Source organism: Macaca mulatta, chromosome 11 (genome assembly GCF_049350105.2).
Source record: "Macaca mulatta isolate MMU2019108-1 chromosome 11, T2T-MMU8v2.0, whole genome shotgun sequence".
NCBI classification, from domain to species: domain Eukaryota; kingdom Metazoa; phylum Chordata; class Mammalia; order Primates; family Cercopithecidae; genus Macaca; species Macaca mulatta.
In genome coordinates this window covers 10276326-10301706 of record NC_133416.1, presented here as the reverse complement: position 1 = coordinate 10301706, position 25381 = coordinate 10276326, and the positions used below count along the sequence as shown (strand labels likewise).

At 35.3% G+C, this 25381-nt stretch overlaps 1 protein-coding gene across 2 annotated transcripts; it reads right to left on the bottom strand.

Annotated features, from left to right (window-relative positions):
- Positions 1–476: 476 nt before the first annotated feature.
- LOC144332781 (uncharacterized) lies at positions 477–24719 on the bottom strand. 2 transcript variants are annotated; one of them, XM_077953560.1, is made up of 6 exons: positions 24513–24719; positions 23539–23634; positions 22007–22090; positions 14425–14499; positions 2765–2822; positions 477–1235 (listed from the first exon to the last, which is right to left on the bottom strand). In XM_077953560.1, the coding sequence occupies exons 1-6, from the start codon at positions 24592–24594 to the stop codon at positions 1223–1225; spliced, it is 408 nt and encodes a 135-aa protein (XP_077809686.1). In that variant the 5' UTR covers positions 24595–24719; the 3' UTR covers positions 477–1222. The 2 variants fall into 2 exon arrangements, with proteins under 2 accessions (XP_077809686.1, XP_077809687.1); XM_077953561.1 differs by lacking the exon at positions 2765–2822 and having other exon boundaries at positions 24513–24694.
- Between the last annotated feature and the right edge of the window lie 662 nt (positions 24720–25381).

Sequence of the window (25381 nt, the reverse complement as noted above, 5' to 3'; positions counted from 1 at the left end):
GCCTGGCCATAAATATACTTTCTGCTTGATGATTGCACTTTTTGTTTTTCTTTGAGCCATATGCTTAGATAGAACATCATTACCATTCTATTACAATGGAGATTTTAACACGTTCACACTTGAAAATACCAATTTTGATTCCATTTGCATCTATAATTATTCAGGTATAAACTCACATACAATAAGCTATACATGACGGATAATGTGTCCTCTAATATTCCACCCATAAACAAAGTAAATGTATTTCCAAGTATGGAGTCATTGGCATCAGCCAACCAGTGGGGGAGAGTCTAAATTAGGCTTAAGAGGGCACAGAGGAGTTCCTGACATCCCTTATAATAAACAGCTGAGGCGGTCCTTGATTCTGCCACATTATGAGGATTTTATAAATAAGGTATTTCATGAAAGAAAAAGAAATCGTAAAACTGCACCAAAGGAGAAAGACTATTGAATTGCAAACAAAGAAGACACAAGAAACAATAACAACAGTTAACAATGTTTTCTCATTCAATCCCTAGAAAAACCTTGTGATGAGGATACTTTTATCCCCTTCATTTTACAGATGTGGAAAAAGTAGATTAGGGAATTCAACTGGACCAAAGTTATAAATATAATAAGTGATACAACTCAAACTAATATCTTGCCTTATCTGGTATCAAACTAGTGTCCTTAATCATAATATCAAAATGTTTCCAAGAAAATTAAAGATGTGGTTTGCAACCAGTGGAGAAACTCTTGGGGAAATCGTCAATTTTTTAAAAAAGAATTTATTGAGAAGCAACCTTGAAAAGACTTGACAAAAAAGTAAGACATTATTTCATACTTAATTTTCTACAAAGAACAAAATAATGAATCTCACATTTATCACACATATGCAGTAAGAAGGTGTCCTGGAGGCTGTAGCAGTCAGCGCCTTTCACACAGGAAGGGACTCTTACTCTGAACTCTGCAAAGCAGAAGGGTGGTCGTGCCTCACGGTGGCTCGTAATGCATTTCTTGACACAATGACTTCCTTTGTGGTTTCATTGGAGTTCACAGGAGCTGCCATCACTCTAGCTTTATGGTTTTCAGTTCTAACAAAGTGAGGAGTATAGTAGTCCTTTTGTTTTCTCGAAGACCAACTGGTAGGATCACTTATTGTACATATCTTGTCTGTCATGCTCAGATTTCCTAGGAATTCAACTTCTGTCCTGATCTCTGTCTTTATTTCTATCCTGGTGCATTAGACTGTCAACCTAGAAGGAAACATTCACATCTCCTCAACCACTCTCTCTCTTGACATTTCCTAAGGTGGTGATAGCTTTTTTCTTTTTCTTTTTTTTAAGGGGGCTGTTATGAGTTGTGCTGGAAACCAGGAAAGGATGAGCAAAGAAAAAAGTTCCCCTGAGTCATTTGGCCCCAAACATTTTAGCATACCCAAAGGCTCCAGAGCCCTTTCAGTAACATATATTATTCCTATTAAAGATCCTACCCCTTGGTTTGGGTTCTGTAGCTAGACAAAGAGAAGGTTAAGAACATCTACTTCTGTGTTACATTGTTCCAAACTTTTCCTTTCTTTTCTTTTCTTTTCTTTTTTTTGAGACGGGGGTCTCACTGTGTTGCCCAGGTTGGAGTGCAATGGCAAACTCTCCTGCTCACTGCAACCTCCACCTCCAGGGTTCAACTGATTCTCCTGCCTCAGCCTCCAGAGTAGCTGGGACTAGGCTCCTGCCACCATGCCTGGCTCATTTTTGTGTTTTTCCCAAAGTTTTCTACTTGACCTAGATAAAACTTGGGTATTAATATCAGTTACCTTTTAAACACATTTTAAAATTTACATTTGCCACACCCCTTTGATTATTAACTTCCATTATATGTTGAAGCAAGTCAGTACAAAGTGGTTTCAAAGTCACATAATACTTTAAAAATGGATAGCATATTAAGGTAATATGCTTCTTGGGTCTGTGAAGCTAGAGAAGATCCAGACCAGGAGTCTCAGGTATTTAAGAGCATGTTTTCTGGCTAAGGAAAGGATGACTGAAAGCAGTCACAAGTGCCATGTTTCATCCATTTACCATCATTATCAATGACTTATTTAATGTAGTAATAATTTTATAATTGGGATTTCTAAAGTCTCATCAACTGGAGCTAACATATATTGCCTTGCTAGCATTAACTACAGATGTTAATATGTTAACCTTTCATTCTGGAGTTTGGGACAGTGAGTGATTATTTGTTATTATACTATTTTTTTTTTTGAGATGGGGTCTCACTCTGTTGCCCAGGCTGGAGTGCAGTGGTGTGATCTTGGCTCACTACAACCACTGCCTCTCGGGTTCAAGCAGTTCTCCTTCCTCGGCCTCCCAAGTAGCTGGTATTACAGGCAAGCACCACCAAGCCTGGCTAATTTTTGTATTTTTAGTAGAGACGGGGTTTTGTATTTTCAGTAGAGACGGGGTTTCACCATGTTGGCCAGGCTGGTCTCAAACTCCTGACCTCAGGTAATCCTCCAGTCTTGGCCTCCCAAAGTGCTGGGATTACAGGCATGAGCCACCGTGCCCAGCCCTTTCATACTATTTCTTTGGCAAACACAACAAGGAATGGTCTGGTCCAGTGGTCCCCAACCTCTTTGGCCCCAGCGACTGGTTTCATGAAAGATAATTTTTCCATGGATGGGAGCAAGACGGGGATGGTTTGGGATGATTCAAGAGCATTACATTTACTGTGCACTTTATTTCTATTATTATTACATTGTAATATATAATGAAATAATTCCACAACTCACCATAATGTTGAATCAGTGGCATCCCTGAGCTTATTTTCGTGCAAGTAGATGGTCCCATCTGGGGGTGATGGGAGACAGTGACAGGTCATCAGGAATTGGATTCTCATAAGAAGCACATAACCTAGATCCCTCGCATGCGCAGTTCACAACAAGGTTCATGCTCCTGTGAGAATCTAATGCCTCTGCTGACCTGACAGGAAGCAGAGCTCTGGTGCTAATGCCAGCAGTGGGGAGTGGTTGTAAATACAGGTGAAGCTTTGCTCACTCGTTCCTCGTTCACCTCCTGCTGTGCTCCCGGTTCCTAACAGGCCACCGTACCGGCCTGTGGCCTGGGGCTTGGGGACCTCTGGTCTGGTCAATTACACATTTCTCCTGAATTCTGGTGAGACAACATACCAGTTCCTCAGAGGAAACAAAGATCTTCTTAAAAATCACATCAAATTAAATTACTGCTTTTTGCTTATTGAAGTGGATAATCTTACTCTTGTTTTGTTACTGAAAAGACACCAGGCCAGGTATGGTGGCTCATACCTGTAATCCCAGCACTTTGGGAGGCTGATGTGGGTGAATTCCTTGAACTCAGGATTTTGAGACCAGTTTCAGCAACATATTTATGTTCTATAAATATATGTTCTATAAATAATACAAAAATTAGCTGTGTGTGGTGATGTGCAGCTGTATTATGTATGTTCTATAAATAATACAAAAATTAGCTGGCGTGGTGATGTGCACCTGTAGTCCCAGCTGCTTGGGAAGCTGAGATGGAAGAATCACTCAAGCCTGGGAGGTTGAGGCTGCAGTGAGCTGTGATTGCATTACTGTACTCCAGTCTGTGCAACAAAATGAGATCTTGTCTCCAAAAAACAAACAAACCAACAAACACCACCACATTCTCAAGTTATAAGAAGTTAGTTCTTCTTCTCTCATGTTACTTAAGATTTGAATTCATGACTGTATAGAATCATTAGTTGTCTGAAACAAGCAAGGGCACTAAATGAACAATCATTACAGGGAAGACAGTGGATTCCATGAGAGGATGTGTCTTGAGAATGTAAGAACATGAAGACTCTTCATCTTTGAGAAAGAGGAATAACTTTCAGAGGAAAGTGATTTAAGTGAACCAAGACATGACACTGAAGAAGAATGGTGGGGTGATAGGGAGTAAAACTATCACAGCTGTCTGTACACAAGAGGGAATGAACCAGGGTTGGGAGTGCAGTGGTGTGAGGTGTGACTTGGGCCTAGAATGCTTGATTGAACATAGCATTACTAGCTTTGCTGTCCTGAGTGAGTCAGTGGGCAGTTGTTAAAAAAAAAAAAAAAAGAATAATTTAACTTTTAATAAGCAAAGTTTGACAATCCTCTGCATAAAACATTTCTTATCTAATGCTTTAAATACTTTTTATCACTAGTTTTGAAGAACTTAATTATAATGTACATTTGAGTAGATTTTCTCATGTTTCTTTTGCTTGGGGTTCATGGGCTTTCTAGATCTATATGCTTATAGTTCTAGAAATTTGGAAACATTTCAATTTCACTATTTAAATCTCAGTTTTCAACTATAATTTCTTTGAATACTTTTTGCCCCCTCCTATGTATCCAGAGACTGCTTTTATGCATATGTTGGGCCCCTTGCAGCTGTCCCACAGGTCACTGATACTCTGTTCATACACTTTTTTTTTTTTTTTTTGAGGCGGAGTCTTCACTCTGTCGCCCAGGCTGGAGTGCAGTGGCACCATCTCGGCTCACTGCAAGCTCCGCCTCCCGGGTTCGCGCCATTCTCCTGCCTCAGCCCCCGGAGTAGCTGGGACTACAGGCGCCCGCCACCGCGCCCGGCTAATTTTTTGTATTTTAGTAGAGACGGGGTTTCACCGTGTTAGCCAGGATGGTCTCGATCTACTGACCTCGTGATCCGCCCGCCTCGGCCTCCCAAAGTGCAGGGATTACAGGCATGAGCCACCGCGCCCGGCCGTTCATACACTTTTTAAATGCTCTTTAATGTGTTTCATTTTGTTTAGTTTTCATTGTTATGTCTTCAGATTCAGGCATCTTTTCTTCCACAGTGTCTTCTTTTTTTAACTTTTATTTGAGGTTTGGGGCTACCTGTGAAGGTTTGTTACGTAGGTAAACATGTGTCACAGGGGTTTGCTGTACAGATTATTTCATCACTGAGGCATTAAGCCTAGTGCCCAATAGATATCTTTTCTGCTCCTCTCCCTTCTCTCACCCTATCCCCTTGAGTAGACCATAGTGTCTGTGGTTTCCTTTTTTGTGTTCATAAGTTCTTATTATTTAGCTCCCACTTATAAATGAGAACATGTGGTATTTAGTTTTCTGTTTCTTCATTAGTTTGCTAAGGATAGTAGCCCCCAACTCCACCCATGTTCCTGTAAAAGGCATGATTTCATTCTTTTTTTATGGCTGCATAGTATTCCATGGTGTATATGTACCACATTTTCTTTATTCAGTCTGTCATTGATGAGTATTTAGGTTGAATTCATGCCTTTGCTATTGTGAATAGTGCTGCAGTGAACATTCACATGCATGTGTCTTTGTGGTAGAATGATTTATATTCTTCTGGGTATATACCCAGTAACGGGATTGTTGAATTGAATGGTAGTTCTGTCTAAAACTATAAAAACGCTGGAAAACAACCTAGGCAATACCATCTTGGACACAGGCAGGAATGGGCAAAGATTTCATGACAAAGACACCAAAAGCAATCACAACAAAAGCAAAAATTGACAAGTGGGATCTAATGAAACTTAAGAGCTTCTGCATAGCAAAAGAAACTATCCACAGAGGGCAGGGCATGGTGGCTCAGGCCTGTAATCCCAGCTCTTTGGGAGGCCCAGACCAGCGGATCATGAGGTCAGGAGCTCGAGACCATCCTGGCTAATATGGTGAAACCTCATCTCTACTAAAAATACAAAAAAATAAATAAACTAAAAAAAAAAAAAAAAAAAATTAGCCGGGCATGGTGGCGGGCACCTGTGGTCCCAGCTACTCAGGAGGCTGAGGCAGGAGAATGGCGTGAACCCGGGAGGTGGAGCTTGCAGTGAGCTGAGATCACGCCACTGCACTCCAGCCTGGGTGACAGAGACTCCGTCTCAAAAAAAAAAAAAAAAAAGAAGAAAAGAAAAGAAAAGAAACTATCAACAGAGTAAACAGACAATGTACAGACTGGGAGAAAATATTTGCAAACTATGCACCTGACAAAGGACTAATATCCAGCGTCTCGAAGGAACTTAAACAAGTTTACCAGAGAAAAACAAACAATCCCACTAAAAAGGCTGGGCGTGGTGGCTCACTCCTGTAATCCCAACACTTTGAGAGACTAAGGAGGACGGATCACCTGAGGTCAGGAGTTTGAGACCAGCCTGGTCAACATGGTGAAACCCCGTCTCAACTAAAAATACAAGGAAAAATTAGCCAAGCGTGGTAGCGCGTGCCTGTAAAACCAGCTACTCTGGAGGCTAAGGTAGGAGACTCATTTGAACCCAGGAGGTAGAGATTGCAGTTAGCTGAGATTGCGCTACTGCACTCCAGCCTGGAGTAACAGAGTGAGATCAGTCTTAATAAATAAATAAATTAATTAATTAAAAAATGAAAAGGAGGGAAAGGACATGAACAGGCACTTCTCAAAAGAAGACATACATGTGGCCTACAAGCATATGAAAAAAGCTCAGTATCGCTGATTATTAGAAAAATGCAAATCCAAACCACAATGAGATACTGCCTCACACTAGTCAGAATGGCTATTAGTAAAAAGTCAAAAAGTAACAGATGCTGGTGAGGATGCGGAGAAAAGGGAGTATTTATATACTGTTAGTGGGAGTGTAAATTAGTTCAACCCTTGTAGAAAGCAGTACCAAATAGCTAAAATGCAGGGTCTCATATTCTACTAGTAATTTGAGGACTTTTAAAAATTATTCATTGTAGCTAAAGTTTACTAATATTGTTAATCTTTTCTAAAGTCCAACTTTTGGCTTTTTAAATTTTCTCTATTTTTCCACTCTATTTTATGTACATATCTTTTAATATTTATTATATTGTTCATTTGGCTGGTGTTGGGTTTAATTTCTTTTCCTTTTTCTAGTTTCTTAAGGGATGAAGTTAGGTTGTTGGTTTAAGATGTTTTTTCTGGCTGGGTGCGGTGGCTCAAGCCTGTAATCCCAGCACTTTGGGAGGCCGAGACGTGCGGATCATGAGGTCAGGAGATCGAGACCATCCTGGCTAACCCGGTGAAACTCTGTCTCTACTAAAAAATATAAAACACTAGCCGGGCGAGGTGGCGGGCGCCTGTAGTCCCAGTTACTTGGGAGGCTGAGGCAGGAGAATGGCGTAAACCTGGGAGGCGGAGCTTGCAGTGAGCTGAGATCCGGCCACTGCACTCCAGCCCGGGCGACAGAGTGACACTCCGTCTCAAAAAAAAAAAAGATGTTTTTTCCAATGTATATAAAGATATAAATTTGCCTCTAAGCACTACTTTTGTTGCATCCCATATGTTTTGATATGTTGTGTTTTAAATTTCATTAGCCTTAAGATATTTTCTAATTTCCCTTGTATTTTTTTCTTTGACTCATTGGTTATTTAAAAGTGTTGTTTACATTCCTCCTAATTTTCAATTTTTTAGTTGTACTTCTGTTAATGAATTCTAGTTTCATTCCATTGTGATAGGAAATAATGCTTTCTATGAGTTTAGTTGTTTAAAATTAATTAAGACCAGCTTTGTGGTCTAACATATAATCTGTCCTGAAGAATTCTCCATGTGCACTTGAAAAAAATGTATATTCTGCTGTTGTTGGATGGAGTGTCCTATATGTCTTTGAGGTCCCGTTGGTCTATAGTGCTGCTCAAGTCCTCTACTTTCTTATTGCCCTGGTTGTTTTTTGCATTATTGAAAGTAGGCATTACATTATCCAAGTATTATTGGAGAGCTGTCTATTTCTCTCTTCAGTTATGTCAATGTTTGTTTCATATATTTAGAGGTTCTGATATTTAGTGCCTATATGTTTATAATTGTTATTTATTCTTGATGAATTGACACTTTTATTAATATATTATGTTCTTTGTCTTTTATATATACATGTACTTTTATTTTATCTAACATTAGTATGGCCATCCCAATTTCTTTTGGTTACTATTTGCTTGGAATATCTTTTCCATTCTTTCATTTTCAACTTATATGTGTTTTCAGATCTGAAGTGAGCTCTTATAGACACCTTCTTGTTAGATCCTGTTTTTGCTATCAATTCTGTCCATCTATGCCTTTTAATTGGGAATTTTAATTCATTTATATTTAATGCAATTACTGATGGGGAAGGACTTATATTTTCCGTTTTCCTATTTATTTCAGGGTGTCTTATAGTTATTTTCTCACTCATTTTTTCCATTATTGCCTTTCTTTGTGTTTAGCTGTTTTTTTTTTTTTTTTGTAGAGACACATTTTTATTATCTTCTCCTTTCCTTTGTGTATATTCTATAATTTGTGTTAACTTAAGGATTATTTATAATATTTACATTTTTTAACAACCTATTTTTAATGAATACTAACAACTTCAGTGGCAAACTAAAACTCTACTCCTACACAGCTCCACCCCTCTGCTTTATGATATCAATATCACAAATTACATCTGCATTTATTTTGTAACCATTAACATAGATTTATTATTATATTTACTCGATTGCTTCTAAATCTTATAAAAAATAAAAAGTGATATTACACACCAGAATCTTAATGATGCTGAGCATTATATTTTGCTGATTCATTTATCTTTACGAGAGATCTTTGTATCTTTATATGATGATTATGAATTATTGTTTTGCATCTTTTCAGTTTACTCTATAGAACTCTCTCTAGCTTTTCTCGTAGGGCAGGCTTAGTGCAATAAACTGCCTCCGATTTTTTTTTTATCTTGAAATGCTTTAATTTCACCCTCATTTTTTAAGGACAGTTTTGCCAGATAGTAAATTTTTGATTGACAGTTTTTTTATTCACAAGTTTAGATATACCACCTCTCTGTCTTGCAGCCTCCAAAGTTTCTGCTGGACACTCCACTGGTAATTTTATCAAGGAGCCCTTGTTTGTGACAAATATTTTCTTGTTTTGTTTCCTTCCTTCCTTCCTTCCTTCCTTCCTTCCTTCCTTCCTTCCTTCCTTCCTTTCTTCCTTCCTTCCTTCCTTCCTTCCTTTCCTTTCTTTCTCTCTCTCTTTCCTCCCTCCCTCCCTTCCTTCCTTCCTTCCTTCCTCCCTCCCTCCCTCCCTCCCTCCCTCCCTCCCTTCCTTCCTTCCTTCCTTCCTTCCTTCCTTCCTTCCTTCCTTCCTTCCTTCTAGATTTGCTTCTTGGCTTTGGGGCTGTTGCCAGTTTGATTATATCTTTTCGTGGATCTCTTTGCATTTATACTACTTGGAATTCATTAAGCTTTTTGGATTTGTAGATTCATGTCTTTTTTTTTTTTAATCAAATTTGGCAAATTTCTTTATTTTTAAAATACTGTTTCTTTTCGTATTCTATGACACTTATAATGGGTATATTGGTCTGTTAAATAATGTCCCTTAAATCTGTTAGTCTCTGTTCACTTTTCTCTATTCTTTTAAAAAATTTCTTGTCTTCTGGCTTAATAATTTCAAATGGTTTACTTTCCAGGTAGCTGATTCTCTTTTTTTTTTTTTTTTTTTGTAGTAACAGTACATTTTTCAGTTCTGTTATTTAATTTTTCATCTCTAGAATTTGTTTGGTTTATTTTTATATTAATATTTTCTATTAGTTGATATTCTTATTTTGTTCTATGTATCACCCAATTTTCTTTAGTTACTTTTCTGTTTTTTTCTTTAACTTTTTGAACGTATTTAGTACAGTTATTTTGAAGTCTTAGTCCACTACTCTGGTATTTGTGCTCCCTCATGAACAATCTCTAAAGATTCATTTTGTTTCTTCCAATGGGTTGTATTTTCCTGTTTCTTTGTATGCCCTGTGATGTTTTTTGAAAATTGAGCCCTTGAAAAAAATAGCTACCTCTCCCAATCTTTGAAGACTGGCTCTGTGCCAAGGCAATTCTCTATTTATTAACTATGTACATTAGGCCTTGGGATTAGCCTTAGGTAAAGGCTTGAGATCTTCTCAGGTCTTTTGGAGCATGAATTTTTCCTGGGTCTTTATGTGGCTTTTTGTTTTGCCATATATGTGGCTACTTTTGAATGTCTTAATGTCTTGGAGAGTCACATTCCAAATTTTCTTGACTTCTTTACTTAACATTCTGAGTATTTTTATAATTGTAGGGAGACAAACTTGCTAGCCTGCTGATGACCTAGTGTATCTAGCTTAGGTCAGTTTTTCCTTGCTTACCCCAATACCTCTATAAACATATGAGTCCAAAGGAAACAGAATTTCTTTTCTGTAGTAAAATTTATACTGTGTTCAGTTGTGCTTAGCTCAAGCTCGCCTCTTTTTGCTCTGACAAGTTTCAGTGGCACCATGCACTACCCCTGTTTTTTATCTTGTATCATGAGTCATTTGTGGTGTTTTTATTATTTCATTAGTAGACAGTGTTCAACACAGAATATAAACTACTCTTTCTGAATAATAGGCTTTTGGAAGTAGAACATATTCACATATTCGCTCCAACCACTTTAGGATAGGAGGCATTCTCTTTGGGGGAACAATAATGGGAAATTCAACCAAAATAGAATAGTCAGTGATAAGTTGTTCATAGGAATTATATCTGGGGACTACAAAGTCCTGGAACAAAGAATCTATTGAAAAATAGGAATTTAGATCATGACTATGTTTGAAATTTCAGCTATTGAAAAAATTGGAAGAATCAACTACCACTAAGTCTACCTGGAGACAAAGTAGTCCTTCCAAAGACATATATGTCTCAGGGGGAAGAAATAGAGCTAAATGGGGACTTCGAACATTTAATTCATGTCTTCGCTTGTCACTGAAAGAAATAGAGAGTGAAGAATTATGTGAAGATGAGACTCTTAATATGACTTCTTCACACAAATGCACATGGCTATCTTTCACTAGAAAAAGAGGTTGAAAAAATATATATGGTTTCCCAAGCTCTAGATATATACACCAAACCTTGGGAAAAGGAAATCCATAAGACCTATGAGGAAGCCAAAGAAAGTTAAATCATTTGTAGCAAAAGGAGCAATGAGCAGAGATAATTAGAACTAGTCTGCAAGCAAGACTTAGTTGATAGGAAAGAGGAACACAAGGATACTGTGATTCTGAGGTACCTGGGGATGCTTCTACTTTTGAGATCAAAAGCATTTATTCTGTTCTGTAATATCCACCCTGAGTAACCCATGACCTCCTGAATACCCCACTAAAGACACAGTAGATAGTTCTTGCTAGAATGCCCACAGCCTTCAGCATAAAATTCTAAGAATGATTCTAATATATATTCTTCTTATTGACTTAATTAAATATTGTTCTAGTGATTGATAATTACTCCATTACATTACTGTTGTTCCATTTTTAAGATGCATTCCTCCATCATCATCATAGTTATATAGAGTATTTTGCTATTATTTTGGTCATTTTCTGAAAGTCATAATATTCATCCTTGACTTACTAATGTCCAATATATATAGTTACTTTACATCTTCCCAGCCATTATAAGAAACTTAGAGCTTTTTAGTTCTATTTATTACTCTTTTGAGTTAAAAGAGTAATAAACTCTTAATAAAAATAAGAGTAAAACTCTTATTTTAATGTAAGTGAATGTAACGTAGTAAACTTTAGTTTTATGCAATTAAAATAGTAGACATTATTTATGGTTTGATATAATTGCTATTCATTTAGACTTACATCTGTATTTACCTATTTCATTGTCTTTTATCCAGAGTCTTTGAGGTCTCATCTGAGATCAGTTTCTTAAACCAAAAGAATATTCTGGGCCAGGTGCGGTGGCTCACACCTGTAATCCCAGCTCTCACGAATCAACTGAAGTTAGGAGTTTGAGACCAGCCTGGCCAACATGGTGAAACTCGGTCTTCACTAGAAATACAAAAATTAGCCAGGCGTGGTGGCACGTGCCTGTAATCCCCGATATTTGGGAGGCTGAGGCAGGAGAATTGCTTGAACCCAGGAGGCGGAGGCTGCAGTGAGCTGAGTTCATGCTACTGTGCTCTAGCCTGGGCCACAGAGTGAGAATCCATCTCAAAAAAAAAAAAAAAAAAAAAAAAAAAAAAAAAAAAAAAAGGATATTCTTCTAGTGTACTTTCTTAATACAGATATAAAGGTAATACATTGTTTTTGTTCTACTTAAATGATCTTTCTTTTACCTATGGAGTAAAATTAGATGCTCATATCATTCACATTTGATTAGATAGTTGTCTCTGAGAATAGAATTTTACTATGGCAGTTGTCAATCAGTAATCATATAGCCTTCATTTTTTTTTCCTTTTTATAGGTTAGCTGCCATTATAATTGTTGCTCCTTTGAAAGTAAACTTTGCTTCTCTTCCTATCTTTAAGTTTCTGTTTGTCTTTTTTTTCAACAGTTATATATGATACACCTAACTTGTCATTTTATTCACCCTACTGGAGTTCATAAGCCTTTGATAATATATAGTTTGATATTTTGTATCAGTTGTGAAAAATTCAGATATTATCTCTTCTACTCTAGGTTATGGGGAAATTGTGATTTATAAAAACAAATTTTGGGCCTGGCGCGGTGGCTCACGCCTGTAATCCCAGCACTTTGGAAGGCCAAGGCGGGCGGATCAGGAGGTCAGGAGATCAAGACCTTCCTGGCTAAAATAGTGAAACCCCGTCTCTACTAAAAAATACAGAAAAATTTGCCGGGGGTGGTGGTGGGCGCCTGTAGTCCCAGCTACTCGGGAGGCTGAGGCAGGAGAATGGCGTGCGTGAACCCAGGAGGCGGAGCTTGCAGTGAGCCAAGATCACGCCACTGCCCTCCAGCCTGGGCAACAGAGCGAGACTCCGTCTCAAAAAACAAAACAAAACAAAAAAACAAATTTTGAGGTAATAGACCATAGGAGCGATTGCCTTAGCAAATTCATTGCTCTTTGTGTGCAGTTTTTGCTTGCTTTTGCTGAAAGAGCTCATTGCTGATGTGTATATACAAGTTCACTTTGAAGCACCATATGTAGATGAGATGAGAGTAATTCAATTGGAGGAGACTTTCTGGTATGCTCTGTTGAAAGTTATTCAAAGTGAAGTCTACGCTCACTTTTTTTGCAATTATGAAGGATTGCAATTATGATATTGCATATCATAGGGAAGGATATTATGAACAGTGCCTTCTAAGAATACTGTATGGAAATTTTCAGCATATATGCCCTAAATTTATCGTCATTGATCTGCATTGAAGTCTTCATTAAAGGCAATAACAGAACTTCAATACAATGAAAAAGAAGAAATAATATAGAGGTAATAGTCACATAGTAGAGGAGAACAAAAATATAAAAGACATCTATATTCTTTTGGCTTGCTAGGATCTACTGGGGGGAAACATTTATTCACATTCCAAACAATAATTCGTATCAAAATAGTCCTTATGAAGAGCTACTATTGTTTTTCTCACTGTTCCTCTTTAGAAGATACATCCAGGGTGGAAAAATGTAAATCTGCTTGTATAAGCAGCTCTGACTATTTACAAAGAAGCAATATTCTTACAATTTGATTCATTAAGATTTTTTGTTCTGGGGTCAGCATAGCGTAATGGCTATGTTCCTGATCTTTAGAGTTAGACTCTTTTAGCTTAAATCATAGTTTAAGCATCTAATTCTTACTATTTCTGATACCCAGAAAAAAACTATCATTCTCTCTGGGTCTTGGTTTTCTTATTAATACGACAATGGCAATGATAATACTTGTATCATAAGATTACTGGGAAAATACATGAGTTAATGCCCACAATCATTGATGTAGTACCAGGAATATTTGAAGCAATCAACAAATATTAGCTCTTTTTTAGGTGCCACTTGTGACCAGATTCCCTTTAGTTTCTATGTCTATGTGATTTCTTCCCCCATTATTAGCCAACATTTGAAATTTCTTATATTTGCATTTACTTCTGTATGCAAATATGTTTAAAATCTAAAACCATTTTAAGGTCATATTTTGATCTTTTGAGTTTGATTGAGATGTCTCCAATTTATAAAATGTTGAGTTTAGCATGCTTAAATGAACACAAGATGTTAAAAATTCTCTATTTATAATTATATGATGTGTAAGAAAATATAAGAATGAATATCACATGAAACACTTCCAATTGTTCATTATTTGCCTTGGTGGGACTGGAGCTCAATGCTTCAGAACAAATTTCCTTGATGCCAAGATTTTATTTTCAGTAGATATAAAATGTCAGTTTTCTTTGGAGGAAGACCAATTACCTTGACAAACAAAAAGTACATGCAAGAAGATAACTTTGTCACCTACGGTCATTCAGTGAATTATAATTTTTGCATTATTGTTTTCAATTGTCCTCCCTAACGGCAAGAGAAGTCCTGATTTATGAGAGTTTTTCTGATAAGTACACCATTGTTAACTAACTTTGGTCTTATATTTACAAAGTGAATATTTACCTAATACATATTTACATATATTTACAAATTATGTCCAGATTTAAACAGCTTATGTGTGATAGATACCAACATTCCCATTGTAAACCAATACTTACCTTTGTTTTGTGATATTATATTGCAATGTGCAGTCTCAATGGCTGCCTTTTGCAGGATCTCCTCAAGACAATGAACTGAAATTCACAATATTTGCAAAAGAAAATACTATTATCACTTTCAAACGTTTGGGATGGCAAATAAAACAGATATCCAACATTTCTTAAACACAATTTATGCAGTCATTGTTTTAATTGAATGAAGAACAAATAGCAAATTATCATTGGCAATTTATATTAAGGTATGAACTTTTACTTATGAAATATATTTATGAGTCAATGACTGGTGACTTAATAAGCACATGTTTGTCTATATGATTGATGTTATTCTAAGCAGTTAGTTAACCTAGGCAGTCAGGAAAAAACAACCTATGCTATTTTTGCAGCAAACACCTTAGACGTAGCATACATCTGATTAGTCACAAAGTACTGTTTATCATGACAATGCTTCATATATCTGTTTCCTTCTTCACAGTAACATAACTTTTTCCTACTCAGATTGTCATTATTTTTATGCTGAGCTATTTTAGTATTATACAAACTCTCTTTCTCTAGTTTTCCACTATTACTTTCCAATATTTTCTACAAATTACCTCCAGAGTAAGCACCCCCAGACCATACCTTGAATAATGGTACCCTTTCAGTCATCTTCAGAGGCTATGAATTATTTATATGCTAAAATTCTAATTCATTAACATTAAACTTATACAAAATTGTACCATTTACACAACTGTACTATTTTTTATCAGTTATATTTCTAACTACCTTCATATATAAAATCTTTAAACTACATGATTTTGCATTGATGTGTTTTATAGTTTTATGACTCTGACACTAAAGATGGCACACTTTGAATTTTTAAAATAAGAACAAATATCCCTAATTTGAATTAATTTCAGTCTTAATGGTCCATGGTCACGTATAAAAGATTTGGGAGACTTGACATGAATTGTAGAAGAAATCTGTCCACATTTCTGCTTTACTAAGATCAGATCTGATTCCTGTCCAGTAACAGAATCTTACAATATTTTACCCACAAGGTTTTGGTTTAGTCCTGTACAAACTCATATCCCTATGATTTTAAGTTATCTGAACCAAGTTATTCCAGCTTGAGTACCAGATGCATTGCTAGACTCATGGAAATAAATGTCGTAAGTACTGCTGAATCGTTCCCTCGCCAGACCCAGAGTACTGAAGTTGAGTATTTTTCTTATGATGACTTAATGGAAAAAGAGGAAAATATTGTCACCAGTTTTCCATTTGCTCAAATTTGCAATTTTCCATTTTGTTCCCAAATTGGGTTAGTCTGTATTTTAAATATGTTCTCACAGGATGGATGTGGCTAGTCATGAACATGATCTTAGTTGAACGTGAAACAACCACTTCCCTATCTTGTCCCAAATGAGAAACCAAATAATCAAGCTAAGTCTTAAGGCATCACTGCATAAGCAAGCTATGCATGAATTATTTTTCTACCCAAGAATATTCTTGTTTATTTACCATTTCCTCCTCTATTTCTGTCATATATTTAATGATTTCTGGTTCATTTATGCTAAGCCCTTAATATCCACTGAAGGTTTCCCTTCTAATTGGTAATTCACAACATATAGGATTAGCTCATTTGATGCAGGGAACTACTTCTAATGGTTCAACTGCTTCTCTCTTACCTTTTGGTTATTAGGACAAAGTTTGATAATAGTAAAACAGAGGGAAAAGCATCTGTTTATCAGGATATTTTACCAATTTATATTTTATTTCATTTAAAAGTAAGTATTCACTACACTTAAACTATGCTAGTGTTCTCAAACATTACCAAGGTGTAATTATCAAAGCAGTATGTCCAATTGCTATAAAACACAGCTTGGCTCTAGCAATAAAATAGTCTTCTATATGGAGTGGTAATTCATTTTATTGAATTGTATTTATTTTCCAGCATTATTTAAGTATGACTGACAAAAATTGTATATATTTAGGGTGTACAATGTGGTATTTTGGTATAAGTAGACCTGTATAATAATTCCCACAAGCAACTTAATATGTCCATCGCCTCACATATTTACCTTGTGTGTGTGTGTGTATGTGTGTGTGTGTGTGTAGTGAGAACACTTAAGAGCTAAACATCTACTCTCTTAGCTAATTTCAAGAGTCCAATACATTATCATTAACTATAATTACCATGGTGAACATTACATCTCTAGACTTTATTAATCTTTTAACTGAAAGTTTGTATCCTTTGACCAATATCTCTCCATTTCTTCTACTGCCTAGACTCTGGAAACCACCATTCTATTCTCTGTTTCTCTAAGTTCAACTTAAAAATAAAAAAGATTCCACGTATTAGTGATATCATGCAATATTTTCTGTGTCTGGCTTATTTCACTAAGCATAATGTCCTCCAAGTTCATCCATGTTTTCCAAATGGCAAGATTTCCTTTTTTTTTTAAGGCTGAATAATACCTTCTCTCTCTATATATGTACACACACATGCAAACACACACATGCACATATTTTCTTATATTTTACCTGTTAATTTTAGCACCATAATCTATCTAGAAATTATTTTTTACTTTTAAAAAATTATTTTTCAAAAATTATTTTTTACTTTAAAAAATTATTTTTCAAAATCTACTGTTAAATATCTGTCATTTTGAAGAAACTATCGTATAATATTATATATAGACATACACATATATATGCACACATTATTTGTACAGAGAGACATATGACTTTATTATTAGACTCATTTCTTTTATTTGGATATATTTACTTTATAAACTTATCATGTGAAATTACTCACAGTCTTATTTCTAGAAAGGCTACATCCCTACCTGTCTTGTTAATACATTTCAATATATATATCTGGACTGTAACAGCACAACACCATTACAGAGGAGCATCCATCAGAATCTTAGGCCATATGGCAGGGCATGATGGCTCATGCCTGTAATCCCAGCACTTTGGGAGGCCGAGGCGGATGGAGCACCTGAAATCAAGAGTTCGAGACCAGTCTGGCCAACATGGTGAAACCCGCTTTCTACTAAAAATACAAAAATTAGCCAGGCATGGTGGCACGTATCTGTAAGCCCAGTTACTTGGGAGGCTGAGGCAGGAGAATCACTGGAACTCAGGAGGTGGAGGTTGCAATGAGTTGAGATTGTGCCACTGCACACCAGCCTGGCTGACAGAGCGAGATTCCCTCTCAAAAAAAAAAAAAAAAAAAAAAGAATCTTAGGCCTAGGCCATACCTCTACATTTGCTATTTACTATCTTGTGTGTGTCTGACACGTCCCTGTACAGATTTTTCATTTCTGGAGTATAATTTCCTCTTTCAATTATTTTCTCTTTTAAACAAGTAACACATGAATGTACTTTACAAAAGAAATTGAATATATACTGTAAAAAGAGCAAAACACCTCCCTTCATGGTCCCTCTGACACTATTTACTTCAGCAAAAAAATAAAAACCACAAAAATCAGTGTAAAATGCCGTGTATACATATTTTTTGACCATTTTCAATTTTTTGCATGCTTATGAATAAATTTAGTTAATTCTTGTTTCCATAGCAAACAGATTATTGATTGCTTCCATACTAACACTTGCTTCCACATTAATAGATTATTGCATGTCTTTCCCACTTAACTGGGTAAATTTATACATGTGTATGTGTTTGTATGTGTACATACATACTTTTTACTTATTTTTAAAGTATAAGTAAATGTAAAATATAAGTAAAATATAACTTGACAGTTTCATACATCAAATTTGTGTGAGAGGGTCCGTTCTCCACACTTTAATCTATGAGGAAAAGTATTATTTTTGTCAATTCAATGGGCAAATGATGTATTTTAAAATTCATTCTCATTTCCATGAGAATGTCCAACCTTTAAAGTTGGACATTTTTCCTACTTATGTATCCTTGCTTCATCTTTTAAAAAAATTATTTGTACTTCTTTGACTGTTATACTTTTGATAATATTATATGGATTTGAATATGTATTCAAACTGTTTCAACATTTTTTTTCCTGGTCTGTTATTTTTAGCACTGTAATCTACCTAGAAATTATTTTTTAGTTTTTATATTCTTAAAAAAATCATTTTTCCCTACCTATTGTTAGATATCTGTCATTTTGAAGAGCCTACTATATCTTATTTTATTTATATGCATACATATATATATGCACACATTATTTGTACACAGGTGCATATGACTTTATTATATATTATTTGTACATATTTGCATATGACTTTATTATTAGGTTCCTTTCTTTTATTTTGATACATTTACTTTATAAAAGTATCATGTGAAATCACTTATAGCCTTATTTCTAGAAAGGCTAGATCCTTACCTCTTGTGTTAATACATCTTTCAATATGTATTTTATTAATCTCACAAAATTTTACTTTAATGTGTAGTTTACAATGAACTGATTTATCATGAAAATACACTTGCATTGAAATTACATGAGTGCTGGGTGAATTTAGAAAAGTATTATCATCTTAGCGTTCATCTTCCCACCAAGGTGCATTGAATATATATTCAATTTATAATAATGTCTTCACTAATGACCTTCTTTATGCCTTTTAATAAGTATCATAGTCTCTTATATATATATGCCAAATACATTATTAGGTATATCGGTTTATTTAGTAAAAAAATTTCACTAAATATTTACAATGTGTCAAAATACTATTCAAAAGCAGAAGATAAAACGTTGAACAAATAAAGGCAAAGGCTCTGTTCTCATGAAGATAATCTAGCAGAAGTCAGCCATTGAGTACATAATCACAGAAATAATTATACACACGAGACTGGAAAATGCTACAAATGACTGGTACATAAGATATCATAACAGAGAAATTTGGCCTAATTATAAGCGAATAATTTGAATTCTCCTTTTACCTGTCACAGAATGAAAAAAGAGCATTCTGCGCACATGCTCTGTGGCAAGAAGGATCGTGGCTAAAGTTACAATTCACACAAATTTTCCCAGAGAAATCCTGATTTATGTCTGTTGTCGCAGAGTAACTGTTAATATGATCTGCTGTCATTCTTACGGTTATCCTTGTTTGCACAATAGTTACGCAGTCACACTAACGATGTTACATTCCATGAACTAAAAGAACAACTGTGGCTGGAGTCTGGTTCAGGAGAAAGGGTGTGCGTCTAGCTGGGGAAGGGAGCTGTGGACCAAGTATGGAAGGGTGGAAGGGGTGGAAGGGCCTTGTAAACCATGTTCAGGATTTTAAAATTTACACTGAATCCACAGTGTTAAGAAACTAATCATTAAATGTAAGTGAGTTTATAAAATTTGCATTTTGAAGAGACAATTCTGGAAATCGATTAGAAAGAATCAAGGGTAGGTATAGTAATATCACTTGGGGGTTTAGGGAGTAGACAGAGTGGGAGGTTATTGCCTCAGTTAGATGGGTAGGAGTGCAGATGTGGAGAATTACACTGGCTCAGTGAGCCAAGATATTCAGTGGCTGTGAGATAACACAGATGGCCCCCAGCATCACCTCACTAGACATTCGGTCAACAGATGGAGAGAAAGTTAATAGTATTAAAGTATCTGATTTTTTTCTTGATCCTAGTAAGGACCAGGGCTGAGAATATAAAATGTTTGCTTGAAAGTAATATGCCAAGCATTTTTAAAGCTATCTAAGAAAAAATGTCAAATAAGAGGCTTGAAAAGTGGACCTGGAAATTGAATATTATATCTTGCTGGTATATAAGAAAGCTATTTAAATTTTGGATTGAGTTTACTTATTGAACTGTTCTTTTTATTTTGATTATTTCTTTCTTTCCAGTAGTTTCTTTTTAAAGCATCTGGATAAGAAAGCGCATTATCTGCATATAATTGCAGTCGTTAATTTCAATTCCGGTTTATATTACGTCTAACTAGGTTTTCTTACATTGTGACTTTTCCTTGCCGAAGACATGCAAAAAAAGTTGAATCCTAATAGTTATAGCAGTCATCCTTGTCTTCCTGATTTTATTGACAATGATTATAATGTTTCACTATGAAAGATAATATTTGCTGAAGGCTCTTATAAATACTCTTAATCAAGTTTAATATGTTTGTATTTATTTCATTATCTCCTATTGAAACACCTCTTGATAAGTGAACAAATTTTTATCCCCAACTTAAACCAGAATTTTATCATTATAACAGTGATGTATTATGTTGGCTCTTTTATGCAGAATTTTTGTTTTTCTGTTTGTAAGGAATATTGTCCTAAAATATTTTCCTGTGTATAGAAATAATCCTAAACTAATTTTACTGATTTTAGGTGGGGTGGCATGAGAATCTTCCATCCTTTGGTAGGTACTGAACACTTCATCTAGTAGTCATTTGCTGTTACTGAGATATATGCGAGTTCATTCTTTTTTTGTGTGTGTGAGATGGAGTCTCACTCTGTCACCGTGGCTGGAGTGCAGTGGTGTGATTTCGGCTCACCGCAACCTCCACCTCCCAGGTTCAAGCAATTCTCCTGCCTCAGCCTCCCGAGTAGCTGGGATTACAGGCGGCTGCCACCATACCCAGCTAATTTTTCTATTTTTAGTAGAGACGGGGTTTCACCATGTTGGCCAGGCTGGTCTCCAACTCCTGACCTCAGGTGATCTTCCTGCCTCGGCCTCTCAAAGTCTTGGGATTACAGGCATGAGCCACCATGCTCAACCTCAAATTCATTCTTTAAAAATTATCAGCCAGGTATCTATTTGGAGGCACATCTTTGATTAATTTACTTATTTTTTCTGCAGTATATAGTAATATTTATTCAAATTGTCTCTTTTTTCCTGAGTCATTTTATCATAGTATGTATCTTCACAGGAAATCATACATTTCAAAAAAGTTGATGTTTATTACTAAAAGTTACATATTGTTTTCCGTACTAGTATGGTTCACTTTGACATTAGAATTGCTTTATATCTATTTATAACTTCATATGTTTTGGGTTTTCTTTTTTTAATGAATCAAATTCATCTTAACTTTCTATATTAAAAGAACTTCATGTTTCTAGTTTTCTTATAGTACGGATTATTTTATAAATTTATTATTTTAAAAGACTTATATTTTATAATATTAAGACAAATTTAGTGCAAGCAATATGCAGACTCAGTTTGATATCTTGATCATTTTCTTTCCTTTTTTGATGATTCTCTACCCACCATCTTCTATTGCCTCTATTAAATTGCTCTTTCAAAAGATCTGAACTTGATATCATAATAAGTTAACTTTTAACTGCCAAACCAATAATATCTATAAACATTTTCACATTTTATTACATCTCACAGCTTATGAATCTAATGTCAATAACAATATAATAAAATATAGAATACTGGTACTATTTTCCATTTCTGTCAAAATACTCAGCTATCCACTAACATCTTTTGATGAGGACACCTGGGCCTATGCCATTGCTGATAACTCAAAACACTGAATTGATGAAATTACTCTTAAATAACTAAAATTACAAATGAGAAAAATATCTTCATGAAAACCTTAGAACCAAATTTAAAGGCTATTTAAAATTATATTTTAGTAATTAAAAAATTAATGAAATTGCTCTAAAATATACTTACTCTTAGCTACCATAGCTGCAACTATTACCAGAGTGATTATATAAAGGAAGGCAAATATCACAGCAGCAATGCACCACGGAGACACTGTTCAAAAAGAGAGAAGTTGGCTAATGTAATCAAAGGAAACCAGATTCAGGAGTTGATACTAAAAATAACTTTTGCCAAGAATATTTAACCCACTTGAATTGGTCTGAAATCTAAGCTCATGGGAGCACCGTGCTGTGGGAAAATACCTCAGCCTGTGGGGGAGTAATTCTAAAAATTATTTTGCAGATTTAGGTGCATCCTGGGAAGATATTAACATTTTGATGTAGATATGAGCTGTTTATGAACTAACAACTTGCCCTAGTAAAGAACTCTTCCAAAGGCTACAAAAGAGCACTTCAGAAATCCTACTCTGGATTTAGTTCATTTCCCTCCCATAAGTGTTTTTTTTTTTTTTTTTTTTTTTTGAGACGGAGTCTCGCAGTGTCCCCCAGGCTGGAGTGCAGTGGCACGATCTTGGCTCACTGCAAGCTCCGCTTCCTGGGTTCAAGTGATTCTCCTGCCTCAGCCTCCCCAGTAGCTGGGATTACAGGGGCATACCACCATGCCCGGCTAATTTTTGTATTTTTAGTAGAGACGAGGTTTCACCTTGTTGGCCAGGCTCGTCTTGAACTCTTGAGCTCAGGTGATCCGCCTGCCTCGGTTTCCCAAAGTGCTGGAATTACAGGCGTGAGCCACCACGGCAGGCCCCCCTCCCTATTTTTTTTTTTTTTTTTTAACTATATCTTTCATCTTTGTAATAGAACTAGGTTAAGAAAAAAACTCCAACTTTTGCTGTTGGCCAGACAGGTATTCTGTGACGGTTTTAATAAAATTCATTAATCATGTTCATCATGAGCTATCTCACATCCTCCATTTGTAGAAATACTGAAGCACTAAAAAGAGACTTAACTTTTTCAAAATTAAAATATCAAACCAGGAAATTGTGTATGAAACATTCCTTGTTTGTTTGTTTTATTTTTTTTGAGACGGAGTCTTGCTCTGTCCCCCAGGCTGGAGTGCAGTGGCGTGATCTTAGCTCACTGCAAGCTCCGATTCCTGGGTTCACGCCATTCTCCTGCCTCAGCCTCCCGAGTTGCTGGGACTACAGGCGCCCGCCACAACGCCTGGCTAATTTTTTGTATTTTTAGTAAAGACGGGGTTTCACCGTGTTAGCCAGGATGGTCTCGATCCCCTGAGCTCGTGATCCGCCCTCCTCGGCCTCCCAAAGTGCTGGGATTACAGGCGTGAGCCACCGTGCCAGGCCTGAAACATTCTTTTTCCACGACCTTGGTACCCTGCCCTAAGTCACTGTGTCTATCGCTGCTTCGTTGACCATTCTCATTTGCTCTTAACAGAGCACTGTAGGCTCCTATGATCCGTTAAAAAGTGTAGGGACAAGAAATAAATCCTGATTCAAACATTAGCCCGAGAATATCTGTTTTCATGATTAGTTCATTAAAATATTTAAGCCAAAAAGTGAATCTAGAGTTTTAAATGTTTTTTACCTTTTGTTTTCGAAGTTTTAGTTATTTTTCCATTCTGGGTATTTGAAGAACAATGAACTTTGAGGTCTGAGTATACTGTACTTTCCTCAGAAAACTCTAAAAAATATAAAAAAAAAGCATCCAACAACTATAATCCAGATATATGTATATATACATACTAATATGATACATGAACATATAATTACATGGCATATTATACGTGATACAAATTGTCAAATTTTATAATCATAAGAAAGTTTTAAAATTGGCTTCTTTTTTTTTTTTTTTTTTGCTTTGTGAAATGTGGTAAATTCTTACTCATTCAAAAAATTCTTAGTTCCTTGATATATAATAAACAGGTAACAATACAATAATCATTTATAGATATATTGTAGAGATTAAGTTAATGTATACAAAGTTGATAGTATATGCTTGAAACATATTAACCACTCAATACGTGTTTTTCTTTAGTAGTAGTAATAATACCAGTGGTGTAGAATAGTAATTGTAAGAATATAATGGGCATTGGCATCTGCAGTAAAATTGGAAATAGAAGCAAGAGTAGAAATATTCAAATTAATTTAAATGCCTATTTCTGCTTCTTCTTAAAGTTGAATTTAATCTTAATGAAAGGAGCATGAAAAGCCTTTATCTAATTCTCACTAAATAAATTCTCTCCACAGCATATTGCATGTATTTCTTCAGTACAAGTGAAACAGAACTCATAGACACCAAAAGTCAACGACATTCACCAAAAGTCAATCACATTCCCCTAAATATATTACACCTAGTGCAATTGTATATATTTACTTACCAAACTGTAATTTTCTGAGATTTAAATCCCCTTCAATTAGAAAATCTTAAACTCATTTATAAAGACAAAAGATTTTGAAATCCTCCTCTAAAAGCACTTGGTTATGAACTCATTATTTTTAATATTATTTTCTCATCAAAAGAAGAGATTATTTAGCAATAACAGCAGAATCTGGTTTTACCTGTATTTAATTCATGAATTGCCGCTGGCGAAGGATGAAGATCATCAGAGAGCCTGGACACTGCTGATGTCTCCGGTTCCATTGTTCAGATTAAATTATAAGGGCCAATGAGCCCAGGGTCAGAATGAGATGGGACCAAGGCAACAGAAGTCTTAACATTGTGACGTCAGAGAGGATGTTTACACTGATGCTAATATGTAAACTGTTTTTGACTTAAGAAAATTAAAGATAATGTACTCTTACAGATTAAATTTGTTTTTTCTTTTATGTATGATGAACCACTTTTTTATTTCTAAAGATAAAATTTTAAATATTAACCATAAAGATTTCCTCTTTGCCTTAATTGCTATTTTTTTTAAAAATGAGAAAACAATAGACTAAATAATGCAATATAAATCAATGACATTGCATTTGAATGATGGTAACAGATACTGATTTTCAGAAATACCTTTTTTGTGATTATAAATGTTTATGTTCATTGTAAATGATTCAGTGAACACAACATGTAACCCTAGTCCCTCAATATAATCTCTAACATAATTATTCATAGCTTTATCTAATTTTTCAAATGACCAATGGATGTTTTACTTTAAAAAGTAAAATAACTGTCAAATTAAATAATGAAAACAATTATTACTCATTTTTATGTAATAAAATTATTATATAATATAACTTTACATTTTGGTAGAAAGAATTCTATAATTATATGTGTGTTTGTAATAGAATAACTTTATGTGTCTGACCTGATAAGATTGTAATGTAATAATATTTTGGTCATTAACTTGTTAAATTTGTATTTTTCATATGTGGTTTTCTATTTTTGTGTTACTGTTTCTGATGAGCATAATTTATTTTTATCATTGAAAGGA